The sequence below is a fragment of the Coturnix japonica genome, chromosome 7 (assembly GCF_054131305.1).
Source record: "Coturnix japonica strain WE chromosome 7, WE-NBRP24, whole genome shotgun sequence".
Taxonomy (NCBI): domain Eukaryota; kingdom Metazoa; phylum Chordata; class Aves; order Galliformes; family Phasianidae; genus Coturnix; species Coturnix japonica.
The window spans coordinates 16,064,149-16,082,500 of NC_140669.1; the positions used below are offsets into that span (position 1 = coordinate 16,064,149).

Below are 18,352 nucleotides of genomic sequence, written 5' to 3' on the forward strand. Positions count from 1 at the left end.
TATGCGCTCCCTCCCATCTCCCTTCCATGCCTGCATCCTCCTTGCTCTGCAACTGAATACAGAATATTGATATCCTTTCAGATAATACACCTCAATCACTAACTGGGACCCAAAACAATAAGACAAAGAATAAAGAGATGGAGTTATCAATAACATATAAATGAAGTAGTATTTACTTACTCATTACATAATTACAGAGGAAACACATTCATCAATATATCATTCTCTCATTTTTAACTCAATTTGTACTTTTCCAGCATATTTATGTATCAGATTGGAGTTGAATAAAATGACCAACCTATACACCAGAAATATGTTACTTAGAGACTATAGTACCTACATCAACTATCAGGAAGTCCAGCCAGCACCACGCATTAGTAAAGTAAGTTTGAAAACCATAAGCCACCCATTTTAGCACCATTTCCAGAATAAAGATGTAAGTGAAGATTTTATCAGCATAGTCCAGTATGAGCCTGATAGTCTTGCGCTGTTCAATATATATATCTTCAAAAGCCTGCAAAAAATGGGTTGCATGTAAGTCAGATATTAATAGGTCTTTGGAAACTAAGAAGCCACAGGAACTGATGAAAAAAAGACATATAAAATTGCTTTTTAGCTTTTTGTTTTTTACCTTGAAGATCCAGCATAAGCTGTAAGTTTTAGATTTTTTAGATATCTCCTGATAACGGGATTACAGTACAACAACTAAAGTTGCCAAACAAGTTTTTAAAAAATTTGGTTATATTCAACATTACAGAATTACAGAATTACAACCTGACACTCTGATAAGCCCACTTAGGCCCAGAGAAGACAGTCTCCTGATGATAATAAATACAACCAACAGAAGTGAAAAATAAGAGAACGTGAACAAATCTGTTTCCGTACTGCTTTTGAAGACAATTTTAATTTACTTCTGAATAATTGTCCCAGTTATTGTTATAATTTCTTCAACAATATTTTAAATGCAATCCTCTTGATAGGCACTCTTTAATATATGTATCATCTTGTATTCATCATTTACTGACCTGTAGAAGGTTATTTGACAACACAATTTTTATGATTTTATATGCACTTGGAAAATATTCTGGGATCTGAGTTCCAAGGCTCTCTCTTTAATTAACTCTCAATTTCTTTTCCTTAGTGAACACAAGTATGTTCTAACCATCTTTGATAAAACATTCCATAAAAGAAACTTTTCCTGTGTATGTTCTACTTACCAGAGTACCACTGCTGAGAAGAATCATGAAGACAATGAATGTTTCAAACCAGTTGTGTTCTACTATCCTGTAGCAAGTTTTCCTAAGGTTCCACCAGATTATTCCTCTTCTGCTTTCTATATTGCATCTACAGCATTTAAACTTCTGTATACAGCCTAACAATACAATGACAAGCGATTATAAGGTTTTTGAATCACAGAATCCTTAGAGGTGGAAGGGACCTCTAAAGGTCACCTTGTTCAACTACCCTGCAATGAACATGGACATCCACATTCAGATCAAGCTGCTCAGAGCCTGGTCCAATCTCTCCTTTTAAGTCCCCAGGGATGGACCATCTACCACCTCTCTGTGCAACCTGTTCCAATTCCTTACCATCCTCAACATAAAATACTTTTTTCTTACACTGAACCTAAGCCTCCCCTCTTTAAGTTTGAAATGATTTCCCCTTGTTCTATCACTATCAACCCTGCTAAAGAGTCTTTCCTTTCTTAATTGCAGCTCCCTTTTTTTTTTTTTTTTTTTTTTCCCTATAAAAGGGGAAGCTAATCACATTCTAAGACTTAAATCAGAATCTGGAACAGCAGTGGCAAAAAAGCTTCCTTGAACTGCAAATGCTTGTTTCCAACAACTGAAATGCAATTGCTAACTCCTAATTTCATTTTCATACCTTCTGTAAAACATGTCTGTAGCTCCGCTCCTTTTTCTGGTTCAGTCTCAGCTTTTTCTTCTCCAAACAGAGCCAAATTAACTGTACTTCCTTCAGATGAGCTGGAAAGATTTATCTTCTAAAAATAAAAGTCCATAGTAGCAGTTATACTTCAATATTATTATAGTTTTAGAACAGACATTAATATTAAGCATGCTACACACTGTGCCAGTAAAAATAAGAACAACACTTGTCACAAACAACCACATGTAGCAGTCAATGCTGTTGAAATGTGCATAAATCATCTCCTTTCTACTAACAGATAGTGGTATTATGCAATATTTCAGTGAATTTCAGAAATTCTGGAATTATAATAAAATGTTAGAATTCCTCAAAAGTAACTACGAACAAGTAGATTTTTTTTAATACTATTTTTTTTTTTTTTGTGGTCCACTATTTTCTTACTATATCTCTGTGTTGCTATATTGATTTAAGATATCAATTATTCTGTACGCTTTAGATAATATATAATGGTAACTGCTTTCATCATAGCAGTCTCCTCAACCTTGACTGCGAAGTTCTTTACAATGCAAGCTAACTACTTCTGGCACATGACAATCTGACAATAAAATTTTGTTTACATTATTTTTAATATAACAATCATTATGTAAATTGGAAAATACTGAAGTAAAATCCAGGATTAACACAAAATCCTGTTTCAAATTTGAACATGGACTTCAACATTTCCCTAGCACAGATGTAAAATGAATTCCACATGCATTATCTTAACATACAGTTATCACTACAACATGAACACTTTTATGTGCTTTCCACACGTACTTAAAAATTCTGAATAGGAAAAAGTATGACCAATACATTTCAACTGGCATTAATACGCATTTATGCTTTTTTTTTTGGTCAATGCACATATGTATTACATTGTGCATTCTGAAACTACTTGTTACTCTGGTACACATACTTGTACAGTTAACACCTTGAAAGAAAAGCATATATATTTTTAAATGATTGTAGTAGTACTAAAACAAATGCTAATAAAAGAATATATTCAATTTTATTTTTTATCATGTACCTTGCACTCAGTCCATAGTCTGGAGATGTTAAATGAAGAATGTGGTGTTCTGTACACTTGATCTAGGTATGAGTACCAAACTAAATCTAAGTAGTTTTTGTCACAGCATTCTCTGACATTTTATGACCTCATTATCGAAAGTACATAATGTCAGACACAGATTCACTAAAACACAAGTAAAGGTATTTAGGGAATGATGTAAGCACACTTTGTAAATCAGCCTGAACTTTGTACCATACATCATTTTCATGAATTTGCTAGATTTACACAGTTAATAGGCATTTAAAATACAACAGACAAGTTAAACTAGTTACACCTCATTTTTAAAATGAGGAAGGACAAAATTATTTAAATGAAAGAAAAGTCTACTTTGTATATACATACATGTTTGTAGAAGAAGGTAGAGACTATTTAATAAGAGAAACTAACTCAGTGTTCTGCATTAACTTTTATTAAAAATAATCTGATAATATTTCCTACTTTGCAGCTACTTTAGAAACTGTCTTCAATAGAACCCCAAAGTTATTCATATTTAATGTAAACATCTTTTTTCATTTTTAGAAGCATGACTTTTAAAATACAAATATTAACAGCAAATCTTTTCCCAGTTACTAATCCTACTGAATTTGAGAACAGCATTATAAACGCATTATTTTATGAATATTCTGCTTTCATCATTCCATAACATAGCTAATAGTATACAAAAGGCTGCAGCAGTGGTAGAAAACCTGAATTTATGAACTGAATTATAAAACACAAAAACAATTGTATCTTTATATTTTTTTAACAATAAGGAAGTTTTGTGTCATATTGCTAGTAGAAATTACAAAAATCACTTAGTGCTCTGGGACATCTAAACTGTAATTTAATTAATATATCCTTCTTAACAGATCACATGAATTCAAGTGAAAGAAAACAGATTTTTAAGTGCAGGAATGGAAGAACAACTGTAAATCAAAAGAAACTGACAAGAATCCTAGAATCACAAGGTTGGAAAGGACCTACAAGATCATCTAGTCCAGCCGTCCTCCCATCACCAGTACTACCCACTAAGCTACTGAACCATCTCTCATAGCTCCTCATCAAGATGCCTCTTGAACACTGCCAGGGACGGCAACTCCACCACCTCCCTGGGCAGCCATTCCAGTGCCTGACTGCTCTCTGAGAGAAAATTTTTTTCTTTATGTCTAATCTAAATCTCCTCTGGCACAATGTGTTTAGAACAAGAAGTTAGGTTTACTTTTAAAAATATATATATTTTTTTGAATCTAGGGGAAAACTGGAAGCTCTATGAACTATTGTAATATAAAAGAAAGCTTGTCTGGTTCACACCTTCTTCTAAGATGTAAGTTATAATCCTGGTCTTGAAGAGTAACAGGTTCAATCAAACTCCAGCTGCCTTCTTTATGTGGCATGCAAACATTTTTCACTCATATCATACAACATCACCACCACCAAATCTGGCAGTTAAAAAAAGAAATATGTACAGAAATATTTCTTGTATTAACTAAACTTGACACAGTTAGCTTCTTTGCTATGCACAAAGTTTGCAGAGATCCCACAGATTTTATGAATTACTCCAGTGAGAGGAGTTTTAGGAGGGACAGTTTGTAATTTGAGAACGTTTAGTTGCAGTTCAGAGTACACCAAACTAAGTTAAGAGAGCCTCACTGCTTATACAGTAGACACTGGATTGAATGGATTAATTATGTACTCAAAAGTTGGTTAGGTGATAAGGCCTGCAAATCAGAAGCTAAATAATTTTTGCTCATTAATTTACTATTCCCCTCATTGCTACTTTACATTTTTTTAATTTTTTTAATTTTATTTATTTATTTAAGATCAAGTTATTACTGTTGGCAGCAAAAACTTACTCAGATTTTGAGCCCATTAACTTTTAAATACAAACTCCCTACCATAGTGGTACACTGTCAAAACCTGGCGCTCAGGATTTTTTTCTTTTAGGGAACTGAGGGTATAATGGTACAAATACAGTAAATAATTAACATCAAATTATCCCGCTGAAGACACTTTTGATTGCTTGAGGTAATTAGTAAAGCTTAAAGTTGTAGTGAGCATCATCTTAAATATAACAAATGAAAGCATGACAAATTGCAGATGATGAATTTACATAAAAAACTCCACAAGACCAAATAATAATTAGTTCACATGGTGCAACCTACCGTGTGTCAACTTATAAACAGTTCACTTTTTAATATTCAAACAGTAAGGGAAAATGCAATATAGTTCTCAAGTGCCACAGCAAAGAGCAAACGCACCATTAACACAGCTGTTAATGACAAACAAAAGGAAAAAACGGTAACATATAAATGAAAAAATAAATAAAAGCCTATAAGAGAGAAATGAGAAAATAAATTACTAGTGTTGCTTAAAAGAAGGAAGACAAAAGAATGAGCAAACAGTTCGCAATTCTCTGCCTGTTAAAGACAGTTGCTGGTAACAATTGATAACAAATATTCTCTTTGGAGAATATGTTTCAGAAACCTTTTTAAAGAAGAGTATGCAATAAATATTACTATGTAGAAATGAAACAAACTCTCAGCAAACCCATTACACCACCTTCATTCCACAAATCGTATATATCCCTGCTTAATCTGTTCGATTTTCAGCAGGAAATACCTCATTATTCCATATAGCCTGACTGCTCCCTGAGTATGTATATTTAGCATAATTACAGCCAGTAAAATCACTTTTGAGGGTGTCTTTTTTATATATACAGAGTAAAAATAGGCATTTCTATGTAAGACTCAGTACACAGTTTCTTCCATGTGGGCTTTCTTTTTTTTTTTCTTTAGAATCCCAATATACCTCACTGCATCTATATCCTGTGGAAAAATTAAATTGATATGCACATCTTCTCTTAAGATACATAGGAGAAAAAAAAAATGAATAAGAATCACAGTATCGCTAACAAAGTAATAATAAGCTGATACGAGCTACAAACAAAAATTCAAGAGCTTTCAAATAAAATATCCTAAATCCCTGGTTTGATATTTCACATGCTGTTCTACAGCTGTCCAAATTCATGGCAAAAGAAGCCTGAAAACAGAGCAGGGTCACATAAACAATATCCATCAAATCTGAATCATCTCTCCATATGAAGCACCAGTAGAACACTATAGTATGATTTATTCTCTCCCATTTAAGTGCCTTTTCTAAAATGGTTAGAAAAATTGTAGGGAAGACATTTTCCTATTCCATCTCTCTGAACCAGCTTGCAAGACCAAGGCACAGCAATGAGACCTAAAATACTTCTAATATATAATACAGCACAAAAGAATACACAAGAAAGTCAGATAACAACAACAACAAAATGTACATGGGAAACGATCCCAAAACATTAAGTGCAACTTCCTGCTTATTCTAAAGAGATAATCAGGAATAGGAAATATGCAACTGATGTAACTAAAGTTTGTTTCATGTTTTTCGAGTTCCTGAGTTTAGAGTTTTGTGAGGGTACTATCTGCTACCCTGTTTGTAAAACAGCTGTCTGAATTGTAGTCTGATGCTTTATTTCCATAATTATTTTATTCTTCTTGCTCACATTTCTCTACTTTTTAAAAAGCCTGGATTGATTTAGACACCTAAACCCTACCTGAAAAATTTGACTAAAATTTTATGTTTTTAAAGTACAACTGAACTAAATTCACAAAAAAAAAAAAAAAAAAAAAATTCACAATGAAGAGTTACAGTAATAAGCTACTAAATTCTCGTGCTAGGCACACAAACTTCCTGAGCAGAATATAACTACACTACATCATTGCAGACACATCCAAAAGGAGCATGCGTATGCAAAATAATAATAACAAAAATAAGAAACTTGTTTGATTGTTCCCAGGAGTACATCTTTCACTCTATTATTTTAGCTTCTCCTAAATAAAAAAGAAAAAAACTGCAGTAGAAATGAAAATCAAACCATTTTGAATAAATATGAAAAAATTTATGTTAAAAGTTATAAATATTTTAGCATATATGTAACTATAACACTAAAGAAGATCATTATGCATTGGGCAAATGAACACAATCACAAAATGTTTGTAGTTACATGACATTAAAAACATGGTTGAACAGATGAACAGAAAAAATGAAGATTACCTTTCCATTTTCTCAAAGTCACAGGCTGCTAATCATTTTAGACCCTGAACAGTCTTGAGAGCAATTCAGTTAACAATAACCAAAGTCTACAAAGCATGCAGCTTATGCAACAGAAGTAGTACAGAAAATATCAAAGATGTAACAAGGACAGAGGAACATGTTGGGGTTCCCCCCAACCATGCTGTGATATGAGTCATGGGACTCAGTGGCTGTGCATGTTTCCACTACATTGCAATGGATGGGGAAAATATATTGTAACTGAGTAGCATGCAGGCCAGTCAATCTCAAAAGTGATCATATATACGTATGATTCTTTTAGATAACCTGTGTAAATGTGCTGACACGTTGCTCTGCCTGGTTAAAAAGCACCAGAGCTGCATTCTTGACTGATCCAGCTTGATTTTACTCCTGTGAGAAGAATGGTACGCAATGAAGTTAAAACACGGTACCCTTTGGGTTGTTTGGGTTCTGGAAACAGTACAAGTATGGATTGACACTCATTTAAATATGTGCTTCTGAGACACATTACACATTTTCAAAACATAACATTTATTACTGATGTTTAGAGTTTTAGGAATATCCAAGGACATACTGAAAAAGATAAAATTAGCAGGATATCTGAGGCTCATAAGTTTAACTTTGGCCTGAAACGTAAAGAAAAGTTACTCCTAATCTTCAGTACATCCTACATGTGTATCTAGGATACAAATTCAGAAAGAAGCCATGTGACAAAAGGAAACAAAACAGAATTCAATTGTACTGGGTCAAACATGAAAACTCATGGGTAAATAATATCATCAATAGCTTAAAGTGCAATATAGATTGCAATAGACTTGTTCATCAGTTCTTAAATACAGAACAGTTAAGAACCAAGTGCCCACAACTTCTGCATAATTTGCAAGTAAGACGTAGATTTATCATTTATCAGAATGGGAGAAGAATTCCTGAATTCATCAGACATTCCTTCCACAAAACCAGGATATATTTAAACATACAAAGGCCAGCATCCTTCATCTTGATTAACAGCAAGTAAAAGATGGAGCAGCTGTTCCACAGATATTATAGCTTCCCTACAATGCAAAATTAATACTATAAGTTATGAGTACATGTTTGTTTTTAAGGGGCGTCTTGTTAACCTAAGGTCTCTGTTGAGAGGTCAACATAATGCATAGAGAAACAGAATCCTCAAAAAGCAGATGGGGAAAAAAAAAAAATAAAAAAATCAGACGTTTGCTATTTCAATAGCTTATTTCCTGACAAATGCAATAAAATTACTCATTATATTCTACATTAAAAGAAACACTTTAAGAGTCACCTTATAACACCTTTCAAATGAAATTTGATTAGACTCTGCTGCAACAAACTCATTTCCAAAATTAATTGGAAAGAATAAGGTCAAATTCATTGCCAACATAAACACTCAAACCAAGAAAAAGAAAACAACAAAAACACCAAAAAAATCTAGACATAGCAATCTAGACTGGAGCAGGGATGTCTGCATCAGCAGCGACACTCCTAAAGCCGCTTCAGTTTAAGTTAAAGCAGATGTCTTTGAAGTGGCAGCTGCAAAATGCCCACAAACAAAAATTAAATATTTTCATTAGCAGTTATGTTTTTCCTCTTTTTTTTATATGTCATTTTCACTTTATAATACTAACACTGTTCTAATGGCTTTTCCTCATAATGTAAATTCAGAACTGAAAAACTGTTACTGGTATAATTAGCTTCAGTTAGTACCTTGTTAGCTTATCCTGTACAAAGCTGAATTCAGTGGGTGTTAGAAATCCGATGCAAATAGCATTTATATATGTATATACATTTATATATATATATATTTTAAGATGTCTATTAATTGTTTTTTAACAGCAGTTTACTTTCATCCTTACTTCATGGAAACACTATGCTCATATAAAATCAGTGTCCTTTGTCTGCTTATTCTGTACATATTAATTCTTCTATCCACCTGAAAAATTTGGAAAAAGACTGTTTTTCACAACTCTTTTATAAGTGGTTTCAAATGTCTTTATATAATTTTGCCTTTAGCTCCTTGTTTCTCAATTCACAATTAATTCTCAGTCCAGTAATCTGAAATTATAATCATTATCTATTTGCAACAAGGAAGTACAGCTACAAGAAAGCGGGAAGTGTTTCATGACAGAAGATCACAACAACTCATTCATATAAAATGGAAGTCATTTAAATCTTACCTCCTTGCTTTCCTCCAAATCTGAGTCACTACTAAACTCTTCTGTATTTAGATGTTCAAAGTCAGATTCTCCAACAGCTATCGGTACTGTAACAGTAAGGCTTGGATTGTTTATGAACAATGGATAGTCACTGCTTCCTACAACACCAGCTGTTCCATTCTCATTGTTGTGGTAAGTTGTATCTTTCTTTATTTCAGCAATGGTACAGTTGGAAATGCAATGGTGTCTTTCATCATTAATCTGATCTGTTGCTGTTCTTTCATTTGCAGCCACTTGTTTCCTCCAGCAAGATTTTTGGATATATTCACCTACTTTTTGCTTCACATAAGCTATTCCCTTCTGAATTCTTGCAACAGCTATCTGTAAATTATTCATTTCATTATCATCCTCAGTAGGAGAAAGGCTGTCTGAACTAAATGAACTCAGCAGCAAGGCCAGAAAAAGGTTCAGTACCTGAAAACAAAGAATATACACCTGGGTTTCTTAGTTCGTATCTTTCTTCTATCACCAAGTATAAACAACTTAGTTTTCATGTTCTCTTCCACTGCATGATTCTGGAAATTCAATAGTAAATAAAATGGAAATACAGTGTAAGCAGAGCACCTGCTCTACACACAATGCAGTTTCTTTTTGATAAAAGTGATACAGTAATATAAGCTACAAAACATTAGCTCTCATCATCTTCCCACCTTAAAATAGAATAAATTTCAGGTTTTTTATAATAGTCCAGGGTTCAAAAAGACTCAAAAGGTATTGGATAGAGCAGTATCCAATTAACTTGTAGAATAGCAGCTCTTAAGGTATTCAGACCAAGATCTTCTAAGCAGCTCTGAAGACAGAGTAAAACTAAGCTGTTGGGAACAGTGAGTTAATAAATATAAAACATATTTTAAAAGACAAATTTATACCTGGGAATGTACAAACTGTACTGATGCTTTCCTCTTTCAGAGAGAAAGAAGTTACTGATTTTAAAACTTTTGTAAATAGCAGTTAAGAATTGGAAAGAAAATGTGCAGTGTTTGAACCTGCGTTTTAAGCAATATTACTGCCTTCCTATTCAAATTTCCTTTCCCCCACTGTTTGAAATGTCAAAAGTAAGCAGGGTTCAAAATTGATTAAACTTCAGAGTCACAGAATTTTAAAGCAGCCTTTTGGACAGAAAAGAGCAGGAAAAAAGAAAAAGAGAACAACTAGCTATATGTAAATTCACGTGATGCCTCCACTGATTAAGAAGGAAAGGACCTGATAAGTCTGTTTCTGACAATAGCAAACTCCCATCCAAGGTGAATATTTGTGGCGCCTATGCTACTCTAAGTAACTAGATTAGTCCACAAAACCCTGAACACATGATGTGTGTCCTTCTAACTCATATCCTCTGAATTTTACTTTGAGAGATCCATCCTCCATTTCGAGGATTTTACTTAGGATCAGAAATATAACATCAGCATCGATATTCACAGCATTCAAGATCATAAAAAAACATATTTAAGTAACACATATAATGCTACAAAACAGCTTAATTTCTAGTTTCATTATCATTCTTTCTCTACATTAATTCACTATTTATTTTGGCTACATACCACTAGGTTTCCAATCACCATGACCATCATGAAGACAGTAAGGCACATAGGCTGGCCAGCAACCTCCATGCAGTCCCACATTGTTTCTATCCATTCTCCACACAGCACTCGGAATACAATCAAGAAAGAGTGGAAAAAATCATGCATGTGCCAGCGTGGAAGTTCACAGTCACTGGAGATCTTGCAGACACATTCCTTGTAGTATTTTCCAAACAGCTGCATCCCAACCACAGCAAAAATGAACACAATGATGGCCAGCACCAGGGTCAAATTGCCCAAAGCTCCCACTGAGTTGCCAATAATCTTAATCAGCATATTTAGAGTTGGCCAGGATTTTGCTAGTTTAAAAACTCGAAGCTGAAAAATGACACAGACATTATTTGTAGTAGTTAGAAAAATGCTATAGAAATATATTATAATAAAGTATTCATTTTTCTGAAGGGGAAAAGACTGACCCTTTAAAGATTAAGTAATTTATGAAATTTATAAAACCTACATTTCAGAAGAAAAATTACACTTTTGGTAACTTTCAGATATGGCATCAAACAAGACTACAAAAATTTATTTACATCCTCTCTCAATATATGGTAAAAAAAAAAAACAGTTTTAACGTAACATCAGTAATATATTAGCATATGAATGGTACAATTCTATTTGCATACATACAATTAAAATTTGGAACACTACACATAATGCATTAGCAGATATCATTTAATTATTAATTTATTTACCAATCTGAATGACCGCAGAACAGATAATCCATCCACGTTTGCCAGAAAAAGCTCCACCAAACTAAGGGTAACTATAACACTATCGAAAATATTCCAGCCAACTTGGAAATAATAAAAAGGATCCATGGCAATTATTTTGAGAACCATTTCTGCGGCAAAAATTCCAGTAAAAACCTAGAAGAAGAACGTGTATTACTAACTTATAAATGACTACAAATTAGCTGAACCAGAAGACAAAGAACAACATATAATGACAGCGCTCTTACAGCTGAATGCCAGTAAGAAAAAATATCACAAAGATAATCAAAACGAGCTGCAGTGCAATTCTATTAACTTTCAGTTAAACTGAGATACATTTAGTATCTTGTGAAGAACAAACCATATCTAATGCAACTCCTGTTCATTCCCCACATGCACTACATCTAAGTAAAGGGGTATTTCCCAGCACGATAGATGCTCTTGCCACAATGAAAGCTCCTTTAACTAACATGTAGAAAACATATGAAATGATCACAAAGTGGAGAGTGATATGCTATTAAATCTGTTCTACAGAATTCACAGTGACAATCTGCATGCCTCCTCTTTGCTAACTGCCAAAAAGGTCAGTTCTGTCAAGGCTCATGTTTGAAGCAAAACTTTTCTGCTCCTGACAGGGTACAGAGGCAGTATACAATGCTTCTGAAAAGAGGACAATTGTATTTATTATAAGTAGGCCCACCTGCATCTATAGAACCACATCAACATGTTTTACTAGGAAGATAAATTCTATTTAAAAAAAATAAATTCAAGAATATTCGATAGTCTTTCAAAGCATATTCCAATGTTGCCATCATGTTTTCAACATTTTGAAGATGAAATTCAGGTCTGTACACAGCTCCTTGGTCATAATCTGTAGATTTGTTCAGATGAGGTGCTCAAGATGCTCTTCGCCTGTGTATGCACGGCCATCCAGAACATGGCTTATCTTTCACATCACTGCTGAAATGCACCATCCACTGTTTCACTGTGCACACATCCACTGGCTGGTCTCCACAAACACTCAGAAAACACTCATGAATGGCAATGGGTGCAATGTTTGTTCACATGGGGGAAATCAGCTACACACCTTTGTTTCATACTCCCATGTCATACTGCCCGTTTGCTGCTACATGTCACAAGCAACAAGATGTAATGAAATAATGATGGAAAGATTCAAACTTTACTACTATATCAACATCATCTGCTACTGATCTTGTGGGCCAATATAAAAAAGAGTAAAGGCATTATTTTTGGAGCAACCCTCTCATTAAAGATGCTCACAGTAAAAAGGATCTAATTTAGCACAACTAATTCTTGTAATACTGAATAAAATCAAATCAGATTTCTTTTTTTTAATCATCCAAAATCTGGTCAATGAAAACTTTTTGCAGGAATGTCAGTATGGAAACTATACTCTTTAAAATAAGTATTATTATATTATATGTATTATTTATAGACAACACTTAGTACAATTAAACCTAAAGCTTTTTTTTTTTTTTTTGTGAGATGATAATAATACTTTCTCCTTTAAAAAGAATTCATTTTCATTTGATTTTATGTTCAGATAGCATCAAATAATATAGTTTGATGGACTTACCTGATTTCCTACTTTAAGTGTGTTGTTAAAAGTATCTGTCATTGGATAATGCTCCATGGCCATAAACAGTGTGTTTAAAATTATGCAAATAGTGATAGCCAGATCAACAAGTGGATCCATTACAATAAATGAAACTACACTCTTCACTCTTATCCAAAGCTCACAACAATTCCAAATTAAGTATGTGTGGGCAAACTTGTACCAGCAGGGCGGACATTTTTGTCTGGATTCTTCAAGTTCTGGAGGAGAAAAAAAAAAAAGAAAAAAAAAAGAAAACAGAACAAACAAGTTGCGAATAAAGTTTAGTAAGATATAGTTGCAGACTGAAATTGTATTACAAGACTAGAAGAAAAACATTTAAGAATTTTTATCCAAAAATTGAAAAAGTTGTCTTATAACAGCCTTAGTTTCAAAATGTATCATTATATTTAGAGATAATTACACAGTAAAACTTCAACTTCACAATCATCTCAAACGTCATTATTTTCAAGGGAAGTAATATTAATTTCTGTTTTTGAAAACTAATCAAGCTTTTTCAAGAGTATCATTACTAAAAATGTCACTACTCCAAATAATCCTACAAAAAAAAAAAATAAAAAAATCCCTCTCTTGTTTAACTAAGGCCTAATATTTATTTTCTCATGTGACACATACATTTTATCTGTTTTGGTATGGTTTTAGCTTAGGCTACTTATGAGATTCCTTCACTTCTTTAACTATGTACATGCACTTTCTTCCTATCAATTATTTTCAAGGACTATTTACTTTTTGTCTCCTGTACTTGCAAGTGATACAATACATGCATACCTATGACTATGTCTAGAAAATTCATTTATCTGCAGTTATAACACACCTTCCATTGTATTTGTGATAATGCCAGCTATACTCATGGCTCTTTGTCTTAGATTGGGATCCTCCAGCAAATCCATTGGTATTTGATATGAGCTTGAACGTCTCTTTTTTATTTCCATTTCTGCAGTAGTACTCTATGAAACAAACAAACAAAATTAGATAGAGTAGGGGGATAAACTAAATTCACCTTTAGAAATGCTGACAGAATAGATATCAGAAAGACTCTTCAGTTTCAATGAATTCATAAATATATGCAACTTCCTGTTTGTGCCATTACATTAGGATTTTTTCCACTGTAACATAAACCTAGTGTTTGGTTTTTAAGAGAGTATTTTCATATTACACTTCCAAATACTGTTACGCAGCTTATAAAGTACTCCAAAACAGTTTTGGTATTTAATTTCCAAATCACTATGGTATTGTAATTAATTACCATTTACTTCATATTAGAAGTAAGAAAATTTTGGAGACATTCACCAAACAAATCAAACCTGTATAGCATGGGAACCAGAAAAAATAAAAAAAATAAAAAAAATCAGAGTTCCTAATTTCATGCTTTCTTGACCAATACTTCAATTCCAAACCGTTTGATCACAAGATACTTATAAGAAGTGATTAGAAGAACTTGTAAGGAAGTTTCTGCAATAACAATTATTCTCTAAAAGTAACTTCTATGGATCAGCCTGGATCTCATTCTTAAAAACTAAAGATATCTATACATTGAACAGCTATAATCTCCGATTGATTTCACTAGTTTCAACAATAAAAAAAATCACACTGACCTATCTGACCCCCTCAAATGGATATTTATTCAGTACAGAGATGCATGCATTTGTTTGCTATGCAGGTTTATAAAAATATGCTATTTTGTTCCTTTTCATTTTCATGCCTCTTCTGAGCAAATCACTAAGAATCATTTTCATTACAGTAAAATGTACAAAGACATTCAGAATCTCTCAATCACTCCCATTTCAACACAACATTCTCTGGTGCAATGAGCAAATATCACAAAATTTGGGGTACAAAAAATTTTCCTTACGTTGTCATCAGTTGTTGGTTTGTCTATTTTCACCTCTGGCAGAAGCTGCCCTGTAGGTGACAAGAGACATGGAGGTCTATCCACTAAAGAAACCACTCCATTGCAATCCACAGTGCTATGCATCTTCCCATTCACTGGAAACAGTGTCAGCCTTCTTGATGATCTGCTGGCCTGACTAATGTTACTACCACGTCGTTCACTGTGTTTCAGTGGTACAAAAAGAGAACCTCTTCTGCTTCCGTTATCATCAAATGCGCTGTGTTCATCATCAGCAAAGTCATTTTCTGATCCTCTCTCTTTTCCATGATCTCTAAAACTGAAAAGACTTGTTCTGCTACTACGTCTGGGAGAAAACAGGGAGCCACGAATGCTTAGTAAAGACTGTAAAGGAAAGAAACAAATTCACTGGCTGAGAATTTACAATATACAGTATGGGTGTATATTCATAATACTAATTTATATTCCCTCAGAATTTCCCATTTTTATTCTTAATACAGTACCACAGGTAGACTTCAGATACATGCATGAGAGATGACAATTATCTGAATAGGTAAATTTACAGTACACTTAAAACAATTCTTAGAAAACAGAAGGTGAGTATGCATGAGGCCACATCAATTTCTATTTCTGTATTAGAGAGGAAATAAAGATTTTAGGAATTCTAATGATCCACGCAGATCATGTATTATGTTAAAATATTTCAAGTGTTTTTACCCTTAGTTCGCTACATGGATATATTACAGTTAAACTTTCCTTTTATGAATTAAAAATGAATTTCTATTTCTAATGAACTATGATAATTTCATACTGCCACGTACCCTGCTGAGAACCACCAGGTCCCAAACAATTAAATGACATCAAAACACTTGCCAGATGCAGTTAGTATTTAAAAAAATAAAAATAAAAAAAATAATAATAATAATAAAAGCAAATTCTTCAACTAAGTTGTACTACTTTGAAAGATTATAGTGAAGTTTGCTTGATATTACAGTTATCTCACAACTCGAAACAATAAAACTGAACCTGGTGGGGTGATGTGAGTCGGGTCCCATAAGCGAGTTTGTTGCCATCGAAAGAAAATCTAAAACCTTTCCTTCTGATACTGCCATCTGATTCAGATTTTGAAAGTGTTGTATCTTTCATGTTATCATCTTCCCCAGAATGCTCCCGCTGCCTTCTTTTCTTCCTTCTATTTCTCCTTTCTTTGGCACTTTTTGAGCTAAGCTTGGATGCTTCAGAAGAACTGTCTGAAGGTCCACTTTCACCACCAAACTCTGTCATCTCTATTGCAGCTGCTGCAATTGCCTGTCAAAGTAAATATTTTACTGTAACATTAAAAAATATGTGAACTACCAGATGTTTTAAAATTACAAAGTATGTCAAGAATGCTACAGTGCTCATTTCTGAAGTTTGTATCATGACTTTCAAATGTGTGACAAAAACCTAAATAGATTTGTGTTTATGAGGGGGGAAAGGCAGGTTTTTTTGTTTGTGTTTGTTTTTTAAATTAGTTTCAGTGAATGAAATTGCATGTGCAAGAGTCAGATGCAGGTACAGTTTATCCTACCTTAACTCTGTAAAATAACTGTATCTATTATTGTAAATGACAGCTTCCTTAAGATGCTTTTAGGGGATTTTATGCTCAAATACACAGTCAAAAAGTCAAATACACAGACTAAACATTTTAAGTTTATCAGAGACTAGACAAGTGTTTCACACCTACTGGAATTACTTTAAAGCTTAGAATTTGAGAAATTCATCAGTATGAAAGGTTAGTAGATACAGCCCCAGATAAGCAATTGCAATCTGTGGGTAGTTCTTATTCTCTGTTTAGAAATTCTTTAAAACTTTCAACATCAGAATTTTAAAAGTTAGAAGAGATGTGTGAGATATATCTCACAAGTACAAAAAAGATCCCTTTCTCTACAGCTTTTAATTAAATTTATAAAAGTTATCTAATTCTGAGTTTTGTTTTGAATGAAAAGCATACAAAGAGGTATGCTAAAGACCAAATTCTTTTAAAAAATACCTGAGCTTCTTCTTGCTGCCTCTTCAGCTGTTCAAGCATCTGCTGCAAGTCTGCCTCCCTCTGTTCTGCTTCAACCATAGTTGCTTGATTTTGTTCTTCATACGCCATGGCAACCACAGCCAAAATCAAGTTAATCAGATAGAAGGAACCCAGAAAAATGACAAGAACGAAAAATATCATGTATGTTTTGCCAACAGCTCGTAATGTCTAGAAGAGAAGAAGAAAAATATTTCTTCTGGTGAAGACAAACATCAATTCCACTATTCAGAAACACTAAGTCTGAAAAGTGCAAAACTAAAATTCAGTTGTTTTTGTGTCCATAAGACTATACAAAATTATCTGAATTACAAAGCAATGAAAATAAAAGAAGCTTCAATGGATATGGAAAAAAAAAAAAAAGAGGACCACATTTCTTTGTGGCAAACCTACTTTAAAGCCTAATAATCTTGAGAAGGAAGTGTGATGGGTATAACTAATATAAATCACAAATCAAAGATTGGATGCTTAGTATGATTGGAGCGTATTAGCATGCTTTCCATTTGAAATAAAAAAAGGAGTTAAAGATGGTACAAATGAATAAATAATTTTAAAGATAATGCTTACTACAATTAACTAATTTTTACATGCTTTGTAATGAAAAACTGTGGTAAGAAAATTAGCTCATACTAAGATATGCTTTTAGTAACCAAAAAAAAAAAAACAAACAAAAAACCCTACATGATTAAAGGTGCACAAGTTAAGATTCATTCACATTTTGCTGTCAGAGAATATACACTAAAAAATGAAAGCAATGAACAAAAAGCCTTTATGGACCTACTCAGAACTCAGGTGAGATTTTGTACTAAGTGCCCATAACTGCTTAATTCTGCAATTGAATGTGTTTCTAAATGCTGCACTTTTTCAGCTGCTGTCCATAGCTGTGATACATAACATAAACAAAGGTCCTTTCCATGTTTGTTTTAGGGACAGTCAGACATTAAGTAATTTTTACTACTTACCAGCTGATAAAGATTTTCCCAGTAGTCCTGTGTCATAAGTCGAAACAGGGACAAAAAAGCCCAACTGAATGTGTCAAAACTAGTATATCCATAGTTGGGGTTTCTACCTGCTTTCACGCAGATAAACCCTTCTGGACATTTACTAAAAAAAGAAAAGAAAAAAAACAACAACCAACCAACCAATGGTTTTAAAAGAACACTTGACATTAAAATTGTTTTTAAAATTATTGTA

The 18,352-nt window shown here is 33.3% G+C and overlaps 1 protein-coding gene and 2 long non-coding RNA genes across 9 annotated transcripts in view; 2 read left to right on the forward strand and 1 right to left on the reverse strand.

Moving 5' to 3' along the window:
• The window catches only part of LOC107316754 (uncharacterized), a 38,276-nt gene extending 31,613 nt beyond the window's left edge, over positions 1 to 6,663 (forward strand). The window contains exon 3 of the long non-coding RNA XR_004307998.2: positions 3,844 to 6,663. This is a non-coding gene — a long non-coding RNA (uncharacterized LOC107316754). The remainder of the gene's footprint in view (positions 1 to 3,843) is intronic.
• The window catches only part of LOC107316751 (sodium channel protein type 2 subunit alpha-like), a 52,053-nt gene that overhangs the window by 10,870 nt on the left and 22,831 nt on the right, over positions 1 to 18,352 (reverse strand). For 3 of the 7 annotated variants that reach the window (XM_085552396.1, XM_085552397.1, XM_032445896.2), the window contains exons 9-20: positions 18,121 to 18,262; positions 17,123 to 17,329; positions 16,117 to 16,398; positions 15,094 to 15,474; positions 14,056 to 14,188; positions 13,203 to 13,441; positions 11,588 to 11,761; positions 10,857 to 11,213; positions 9,277 to 9,729; positions 1,885 to 2,002; positions 1,218 to 1,372; positions 341 to 514 (exon numbers count right to left, since the gene is read on the reverse strand). In XM_085552396.1, the coding sequence (XP_085408522.1) occupies positions 341 to 514; positions 1,218 to 1,372; positions 1,885 to 2,002; positions 9,277 to 9,729; positions 10,857 to 11,213; positions 11,588 to 11,761; positions 13,203 to 13,441; positions 14,056 to 14,188; positions 15,094 to 15,474; positions 16,117 to 16,398; positions 17,123 to 17,329; positions 18,121 to 18,262 (2,815 nt within the window). Of the gene's footprint in view, positions 1 to 340; positions 515 to 1,217; positions 1,373 to 1,884; positions 2,003 to 7,393; positions 7,478 to 7,597; positions 8,140 to 9,276; positions 9,730 to 10,856; positions 11,214 to 11,587; positions 11,762 to 13,202; positions 13,442 to 14,055; positions 14,189 to 15,093; positions 15,475 to 16,116; positions 16,399 to 17,122; positions 17,330 to 18,120; positions 18,263 to 18,352 lie in introns of those variants that run through there. The other 4 variants (XM_085552398.1, XM_032445897.2, XR_014947926.1 and 1 more) reach the window with 3 other exon arrangements.
• LOC146760089 (uncharacterized) overlaps positions 9,328 to 18,352 on the forward strand; it is a 17,683-nt gene continuing 8,658 nt past the window's right edge. The window contains exon 1 of the long non-coding RNA XR_014947931.1: positions 9,328 to 9,447. This is a non-coding gene — a long non-coding RNA (uncharacterized LOC146760089). The remainder of the gene's footprint in view (positions 9,448 to 18,352) is intronic.